At 38.3% G+C, this 9904-nt stretch overlaps 1 protein-coding gene across 1 annotated transcript in view; it reads right to left on the reverse strand.

The window, feature by feature from the left end:
• Positions 1-9797, reverse strand: part of LOC137997854 (calsyntenin-1-like) — an 18867-nt gene extending 9070 nt beyond the window's left edge. The window contains exons 1-5 of the mRNA XM_068844148.1: positions 9608-9797; positions 6244-6932; positions 5420-5657; positions 2331-2624; positions 430-956 (exon numbers count right to left, since the gene is read on the reverse strand). Coding sequence (XP_068700249.1) covers positions 430-956; positions 2331-2624; positions 5420-5657; positions 6244-6932; positions 9608-9695 — 1836 coding nt within the window. The 5' untranslated portion in view covers positions 9696-9797. The remainder of the gene's footprint in view (positions 1-429; positions 957-2330; positions 2625-5419; positions 5658-6243; positions 6933-9607) is intronic.
• Positions 9798-9904: the final 107 nt, after the last annotated feature.

Raw genomic sequence — 9904 nt, forward strand, 5'->3', positions numbered from 1 at the left:
CGGAAAAAAATCCAAGAGCTCCTTTGCAAGAGTCAAACTTTCCACCTTATGATTACTGCAGTAGTTCAGATGCTCACACTGAGTTATAGAGGTCTTGTGGGAGCCAGTTGATTTTAATGAGGTTAGGGCCTACAATTAGTTATTGTCAGCATTTAAATGTTACATTTGCGCATGCGTCAGATTCCTTGTGCTTTGGGTTGTAGAGCTCATTTTGTGTGGAGCGTTTAGCAGTCCCCCCCCCCCCCCCCCCTAAGAGGGGCCATGGGTACAGTCTCCATCTTGGAGCTGGCTGCCGAAAGTGGAGGCTCCAGGATGTCTCAAGCACCCAACATCCATTTAGCGATGCAGTTGTTAACTCTGTCTAACACCAGACAATTTTCCTTAGTAATGGAGGCTGTTTGTTAATGAAACAAATTTATAGCATCCTACCTGTCCATTCAAAACACTGTTAGGCTTGATCACAAGTCCAGAAAGATATCCAGAAAACTTTTCACTGTAAACTTTTTCCTTTGCGAGATAACGGGCACCAACTGTCAACATGTTCTTCATGGTTGACTTGTGTAGAGTCCAATCAGGAATGGAAATGACTGGTTGCTGATGTACTCCGTCGATATACAGTTTGGCAGAGCAGCCGTCTGCAATGACAGCAATATGATGCCACATAAAATCAAAGATCTCTGGCTTGTACTGGAATTCTGCATTGCAGTAGAGATCGCGGCTGGCATGGATTGCTTCACGCCTGTGCACAAACAAAAGCTTGGCCCCAGAAGTTGATAGAGAGAAGTGTACACGATCAAGGCGTTCTTTGTCGGTGTTGGCGATGATAGTTTGCTGACCCTTGGCCTTGTTCATCTTGATCCATGTGCTGATGGTGAATTTGTCACCAATATCATCAGGCACCACATTATCAGGAATTTCAACATACTTTTTGCCATCGAAGAAGAAGCCATCTTTTTCTGAAAACCAACAAGAAGTTCATAAGTACTGCAGGTTTCTGCATAATTTATAGTGTGCAATTACTGTGGTACACTGGGAGTGCTGTGCACTTGAGTCATCACCACACCCCCCAGCTCGTGTTTTGCTTACAGTGCCTTTGCACCGCTCTCTCCTCTTTCCCACCCCCACCCCCAAAGGTTCCTTGGGAGTCATGTATAGGGGTGTACTATCTTTTCTCTATATTAATTAAAGTGGTACTATGATCAAAAAAATCACTTCCCTTTTTTCGTCAGATTTTGAAAGTGTGTTTGAATAACTCCAGAATGGCAAAATTCTGAGCCCTGCAGAGTGGTATTGGTCATTGCAAACATAAGCAAGGAGACAAATTAGGCCCCTTTAAGACATCCAGTGGTTTCAAAACGCCTGATTAACTCATTGGTTCCCCCTCCTCCATTGATTCAAATGACCTCCTCCCTAACGCCAGACAATTTTATTTGTCAACTATGCCTAGAACCACTAACAATCATAGTCACTTTCCGTTCCTCAAATTTCAAATTGTGTGTAAGCCTAACACCATAAACACAAAAGCTTCGAGTAAAAGTTTTGGAAACTTGAATAAAGAATGCAGCATGTGTGAATGCAGCTTTTTTACTATGCAAGACACAGGTGTAATACTCTGAAAGCTGGGAACTCTAGTGCTGCATGTTAAAACAGTCATGTACACACAAAATGCATTCTTAAATTGAGACACTTTTTCCTGGAATCAGATATTTCAAGATTTTAAGGTTCAAAATACTCGACCAGAAAATAAAACTTAAGCTTAAAATGATGGATCATCTACTCCAGTGATCCATCTACCTCCACATCCTGCATCTCAGAATCATATATTTCCTAACATTGTTGATGCATCCCTTCAGACGCATAGATTCTCTTTTCTCTATTATCTTCATGACTGGATGACTTTTCTCCCTCACAAAATCAAAAAACGTCAAAGTATTTCACAAAGTATTAAAGCAGCGTGCAATCGCAGCACATTCTGCCTTTGTAGTCTTTGTCAATGGTATTTCAAGTAATTTTTTCATAATTACAATAGTAATTAAATGTTGTACCACAATACGCACATCCTCGTCGGTTTCGGAAGTCAGACTTGTTAGGTCTGTACTGTCCGTACATCATTGAAATTTAAAAACGCCACCAAAAAAAAAAAAAAAACAAAATTTAAACCCTGGAGGATCTAATAGGTGTGGGACTCAAGATTTTGGGCTGTGCGAGTCACAGGCATCACTAGTGCCTGAGTTTAGATGGATCACAGCTACACAAAAGAAGTTTTCATGTTTTGCCAGTCAAGTGATAAGCTCTGCTCTGCTCAGCAAAAGCTCTACTTTATTACAAACCTCCTTTATGCTTCTTTCCCTTCATTACCAACGTCTTCGTCCATTCCCTCCCAGTTCCAGGTTCAGGCAGCAAATTGATAAAGTCATCAGCTCCGCAGATTGTGTAGGAATCTGAAGCCTCAAAGGTCTCCCTGTCACAACCCATTCCTGCATTTGTCTCCAGTGTAACGTTGGCAGAGAAATGAGCATTTCTTTGCTTTGCGGCGCACTCATTCAGCGTGGTATTAGGAGTAACATACACTTTCCCAGTGCATTGCTGAAGCACCAGTTCCTGGTTGGTAGGTTGAATAAATTCTAAAAAATAAAATTGTGACATCCTTTAAACCATGACATGAATCCAGACAAGAATCTAGATGTTTGAAGGGTGTCTTCTTCTTCCCACTGGATATTTTATTGAAAATCTCAGTCTTAATAATACTTGCTTTTCAAATTTCAATCCATAAGCATCCTCTCATCCAGAGAACCAAATGACAAGCACTACTGTAGGTGCATCATTGTGGCTCAAGGAATCCAACCCAAATAAGGTTGAAACGGTTCGCCAAAGCCCCATTTTAATTAGTGCAACAGAGTCACTAGTTGAAGACAGCACCAGTCAAGAATAAGTTGACAGAGTAGTATTGAGTTACTATGCTACATTTCTTTGGATGAAAATCTACAGTAGATAATGAATTAATGCTGTTATTGCCATCTTTGATAACATAGATCTACCTAAAATCGAGACTTTGTTTTCAAAATTATCATTGCTGAAAAAAGCAACATGATGGCTAATTTGCTTAGGAAGTGGCGACATATTCTGAAGTCGCTCCAGAACACGGTTTATTTTCAATGTACCGACCTGCTGATGTTTATAATTACCAGGTCATAGTGGAAACGCCTTTGGAATTTAAATGTTTGGAAACGTTGCCAATGCGTTGAAAAATGTTGGAAAATCATTATGAAACATTAAAACTGCCAACGATCCATGGGAAACGTTGTAAGTGCATTACGAATCATTGGCGAACGTTGGAATGCATTGTAATGCATTCAAAATGCATTGAAATGCATTCTAATGCAAATTTCATTAAGCCCGGTTTTCCCAAAGAAGGTCACAAATTTTCATTCAGGGTAGTCACTCAGGAGAAATATGAATTTTCTTGGAAAGCAACACATCAATAATTATTGTAAAGCTCTTAAATCGGAATACACTGCATTGAAATCTCATTTATAAAAATTCAATTCGATTTCATACCACCAATATAAAATATAGGAAATGAACGAGCTCACTAAATAATTTCTCTTGGCACAAGCAACAAAATTCAATGATTCAGACAGTTCACATAAATAATTAATGACAAAAAATAACAAATAGTATATTATGAATCTTTTTCTTCGAGACAGAATTTTTGCAGTGATGTTTTGAACAAAGATTAAAAAATAATTCTGCAACTTCTTTGCTCTACAAGAACAAGCATATTCACAAACTTGTTGAGGAACTCAGGAGCATTTTGTTTTTTCTTTGTTTTGTTTTTTTTTTTGGGAATCTTTCAATCTTCTAACATAACTCTCCAGCTAAAGGCATTTCAATAAAATCAGCTGTCTGCCAAGAAACTAACAAAAGCCAAGTCTTGCCATCTGCAACAAATAGTCCTGTTGAGACAGGCTATCTTTTGTTTTACTGCCTTTTACACGAAACACCACAAATCCATGTTACGATGTGTAAAAAAGGATTGTCAAAAGCAGCAAGCAGCAGGCAAAAGAAAACACCACTTTCTTTGCTCTCTTGGTTGGCCACTCTATTAACATTGCATCGCTTGATACAATAGTAGATATATTAATTTTCCCTGTTTTTTACCCTTTACTTTTCCAACACAGCAGCCTACCAAAAAACCCTCTGATAACTATGGTTGTCAACACACTGTAGTCTGTAGTATAATAACAACTATTATGACAAGATTTTCTTTGTCTCAACCGCTATGGTGTGGCTCCTTTTATTTTGTCAGTTACTACGAAAACCACCTACATGTATCTGTTGAATGGGTCCGAATTACCAAATCACTGCCCCGCTCACTTTTGTTAAAGATTTTGATAAAATTCCTTTCCCACGGGCTTAGGTGTACCGGAACGACCGCAACAATGAAAAAATACCTTTTCAAAATTTAACTCTCTTTTCTTAATTTGGCAATCGCAGAAAAACTTCCCACAAATAAACCTTTTCCGATGTCTTGTATAATCGTCTCGTCTTCTCCTAGAACTTTTCCATGATTATACAGTCTGTCACACACTTGGGTCTGCCATGGCATTCAACGCAATACCTCTCAAGAATTTGAACTATTTACGAGCAAAAGTGGGCGGGGGAGACACAGGTAAATTCCCGCCCATTCCACAGATCGGTGGTTTTCATAATAATTATCCAAAGTTTGGAAAACATGACAGGGTGTCAACATTATGGATAAATATTGTCCCTCTTACTAAACTTGATTTTTTTCAGACTGTGTACTGTAAAACCACGGACGAGGTTTTACCTGTTGATTTGCTCTTGAGCCATAAATCAACAGGAAAAACAAGGATCCGTAATTTTACAGTAAGGACTGAAAAAACGAGGTCAATAAGACATTTATTATATCTTTGTGGTAATCAGCCATGCAGGAAAGGAAACTACTGTAACAGTGCAGTTGAACTCAAGTGAAATGTTCAACTGCCTCAAAGATTGTCATGTCAAAATCCAAACAAAATTAAAACTTCTTGGCTGTTTAAAATAGTTGCTTGAAAGATAAAAAACAGTTTTACAAGTTTATGTAACAGAAATGACATGAAAAACCGGCTAGAGAATGTTTTCTCGAAATTTTAATTTTAATGGGCGGTACAAAATATGGCCTGCTAATTTAGCCAATCACAGCACACATATTATCTGAGAGATATAATAAAAAGATTTAGTGACAAAAAGAACAAGTGTATACACGAAGTTTGTAACCTCAAAGGCCAAAAAATGTTACACAAGCACCTCCATCTGCAGATGTTGGCTTTATGGAGTAAAGTATTTGAGGAAACTACACAACACATTATCCAGTAGCCTCTTGTCAACTACATGCTTTGCATTAACTCAGACTTACCCTTGTGGCAAGGTGTTTCAACCCTAATGGACACTTGGGCACTCCTTAATGACATCATTTTCCCACAATCCACAGCGTCAACTTTAAACTCATACAAATCATAAGCCTCTTCACCCAATGGAGAATTGAGACTGACGACACCTTTCTCGCTAATTGTGAATGGCAGATCAAGACCTTCAATGATGTACTCGCAGACCTTGCCATTGGTCAAACCAATGTCTTTGTCTCCAGCGGAAACCTACCCAATAAAACAAAGACAATAGGTCAAGTTAACCTATTCTCTCATCAGGTGCCCTGGGACACCAACAGTTGATGAGTAAAATCATCTGGCATTAGAGTAAAATCTGTTACTATCGATCTCAGACATTCATGTTCAGCCCACTTCACAAATTGTTGATTTCAGTCTGCGGTTAAAAAATTCTGATCACTTGATAAAATTTTCTGTGGCTCTCTGGTTTCAAAAATACTGATCTTATGATGCTATTTTCTGAATAATATACTATGCATAACCAATGATAATATTAATAATATTTATTAATGATCTTCCTTCAAAAATAAATTATCCTTGTTTTTCATGAAGCTGGAACATCTCAACCTTTCAGATGCAAGACTCAAGTTTCAAAGATCAAGTTGAGATTATCCACACCTCATGAATCACAGGATAGCCAACCAATTAAGAATTGTCAGGGGTATTGGGTGTCCTGTGGGGGTTACAGACTTACACGATACTGTGACAAAGTGACTTATGCCTTTCCAGAAAGGAAGCAGAAGACACAAAAGTTATAAGTTTAGACGAGAATAATGTATCTATTGCCAGGTCATACCTGAATGATGTTCTCATAAGTCTTCCCACGGAAAATTGTTGCTTGGTAGCTGTCTTGCAAAAATTGTGGTGCAAATTCATTTACATCCTCAACTTCGCATTCCAAGCTCACTGGATAAGACCTCCGAGGTGGTCGTCCATTATCAGATGCAATGACATCAAAGAAGTAATCAGTGACTTCTTCAGCATCTATATCTTCAGTCGCTCTACCCTGGACAGTTCCATCATCAGCCACTGTGAAGACAAAAGGTAAGCCACCCTCGACGATAGTGACATTCTTCACTTTGCCTGCATCTCCATGGTCGGCGTCAGTGACTTTCAATGGTGGACTGATCCGCAGTTCACGGCTGTTCTCAACTATGCTACAATAATAATCCTCAAACTCAAACTGTGGGGCATGCTTGTTCTTGTTGAGGATTTCAAATAGTACTGTGGTGGTAGCAACACATTTACCATTTCCACTTGTGGCTTTCACATGGAGAAGGTAGACATCTGTTTCGTCAGAGTTAAGTGGTTTGACAAGAATTATGTGACCCTTCTCGTCAATTGTGAAAGGGGTCTCTTGCTCACGGATGGTGTACTGCACTGGTTTATTGTGACAACCAACAGCTCTTATGTGCATCACAGTCTTATTGACTGCATGATATTCTGTTATTGCACGGGCATATTCTTCTTGAATAAAACTAAACCCTGAGAGAAAAACAGATTAATAGTCAAGGTTTCAATAAAATTTGTTTTGAAAAGAATCACCCACTGTATCAACATAGGGTACAATGGCTACAGTCATCTCATAATAACAAGCACAAGTGAAATAAATATAATTTATTTGTTTCATCAAAATGCCCACAAATTATGGATAAATCTTCCCTGTACTTCATCTTGTAAAAAAAAATTGATGTGTACTTTCACTGACATTTGTAGAGTATGGTATAATGGCTCACATACCACTGGCTAAACCAATCAAAATTCTAGAACTGCATTATCCAATGATCTACAAGTAGTTTTAATTAATTGCAATTGACATTAGGAGAATTTGCAATTTCTCATCTTGGGTACCCTCTGCATAGGATGAGTTTTAGCAAATTTTTGTTCATCTGCTTTTTCAGCCACATCTTGAATTACATCATACATGCATTGATACGTCAATACACAGGGATTTCAATAACTTCTGAAATAGGTGTCCATGATAGCCCATTGAAGGCGGTAGTTTGACAAGTTTATGATAGCATTTTCAGTGAAAATCAAGGCAAACTACATGTAGCCGGCGGTGTGAGGCAAAGCAGGCGGCGGTATACCGCCGGCAACCGGCTTCTATTGAAACCTCTGAATACAGTGTTATTGTTTAAATACATGTAGGCTTCAAATGTCAGATACTGTACATGGAATATTTAGTTCAACTCAGAATGAATGGCCAAAGAAAGGTTAAGCATTTCTGTGTTGAAAGTTGAGTATACAGATGGCTCAAATGGTTCCTGACTGCAAATTTAATGTTGCTACTATTATTATTATTATTATTATTATTATTATTATAATAAATACACAGGTGATTATACAAAGTCGCGCGCTTTCATCGCTATCTCGGATTATCATCCGATAATCACCTCGACGGACAAAATGGCTGCCAGTAGTCGTTTTGCCACTGTAAGTGAAGATGATTTCGTGTTGAAATGTTTTTTTCCCCTCTTTTTTGAAATAATCACCTGTGTATCTATACTAAAACAATTATTTGCCTCAGGCTCAGTGATTATCGGTGAATATTCACCGATAATCACTTCGCCTTCGGCAAATAATTGTTAATTATTATTATTATTATTATTATTATTATTATTAGTAGTAGTAGTAGTAGTAGTAGTAGTAGTAGTAGTAGTATTACTATATTATAAACTGGAGTTTTCTGCAATGGCAGGAGGATATATGATGTAAACAAAAGAAACCAGCCAAAAGTCTGTGCAAATGTCAAATTCCACCAGAAGAAAATAAAACCTTCGTTCGAAGTGTGTTCAATAATATTGAAGGTCATACTTTTTGTATTGCGTATTTCCCGGTTAAAGGGACGTATATTTTGAGAAAATGTTAAATCAAGCAAATAAACTTTCCCTGACAAAGAAGTTGAGCGGAATGAATTCAATAGAATACTGATTAAAAATTCAAACCACTTGATTAGAAGGGAAATTCCGCCTAAATATAGCAGAAGTATCATGTTTCCAAATACGAAAGTTTCCTCATCTAGGACCAAGTCAAGATTTGCCCCCGTAAGGAAAGAAAACAACAGAGACAGTCATTTTCTAGAGCTTACAAATTCAAATTCCGCAGAAAGATGAAAATACGGCAAGTAAACATCGAAATAATGTCAAAGCGGCCTTGGGAGATTTTCAGTAACTAAACCCGGATCCTTAAATTCGAAAGCAAAATAATCGTCAACTAAGAATTTGACACAGTCAACATTAGCAAAAGACTGCACGGAAATTAGGCAAAACACGATTGATTTTTTATGGAAATGCTTTCTTCATACAAAAACCACAATAATTAATTTAACAGTTGTGCTCGCAAATTGCGCAGAAAGTTTTTAACTGTCAACCGATGGAGCTTAGCTTTCAATGTCTACATTTCTCAAGCAGATAACAGAAAATGCAGCCTAAAACACGAGTTTCGCTCACCATAAATGAAATTTACAAGGGCCGGAAAGCACTGTTCTAGAATCAAAACTGTGGAATCGAACGAAGAAGCCGAAGAACTCGCCGTGTATGGCTGACTAAAAAAACGTTATGGTCCATAAGATCGAATTTCAGATTCTTAGCTGCGAAACAAAAACGCCTGTAACAGCGGTCAATAAAATTGCTGCGGAGAAGAAAAAGTTCCAAGCCAATTGAATACATGCCTTTGAGCATATTGCGGTTCTTGTAATTTACATACATGAAAGATGGCGCAGCTAGAAAGCCGCGAAGCTTACTTAAGAAAATCTGTCGGCACTTCTAGAAAGCCAATCGAGAAGGAAAGTTGTGATGACCGGCTTTCACAAGATTAAATAGTTGGAACCGACGGAGGAACAAGAGGAATGTGCAATATCGTACAACTGCGGCGCTTGTCAAGCTGAAGGGAGAATAACTTTCGCGAGATGTCAATCGATTCCCCGTTGCCATTCTTCAGAACGAAAAAATTAACTGTACCGACCAGTAACTCTTCGTTAGCTTCGAAACCTACTCAGCTGTTACTCTGAGTAAACAAAAATTAAAATAGTGCGATTTTTTGCGGGGACAGAGACATTCAAGAAAGAAAAGCCCACATTTGCCCAAAACGCAATAAACATCCAAAAATCCGTGCTTGCATCTGCAGTCGATAAACACAACAACTGTCGCACCACTTACCGTCATCCTTTGATTCCAGACCGGAGCAAAATGCTGCCAGGACATGGAGAAAGCATACAAGAGTCGTTCTAAACGACATCAGTAACATTTTCAATTGCCCACGAGTTGAAATCGGAGAAGAACAACCCGTGAAACTTTTCGTTTCTTATGTGTAACCCAATACCGTTCGAGTTCTTTTCGCCTCACGCTAAGGAAGTTCTGACGTCATTGCTCACGTGGTCAGAAAAAACAAAGGGGGATTTTGCTGACCGATTTACAAGTAAAAAAACAACGAAAATTAGATTTGCACGTATTTAT

This window comes from Montipora foliosa, chromosome 3 (genome assembly GCF_036669935.1).
Source record: "Montipora foliosa isolate CH-2021 chromosome 3, ASM3666993v2, whole genome shotgun sequence".
Lineage (NCBI taxonomy): Eukaryota > Metazoa > Cnidaria > Anthozoa > Scleractinia > Acroporidae > Montipora > Montipora foliosa.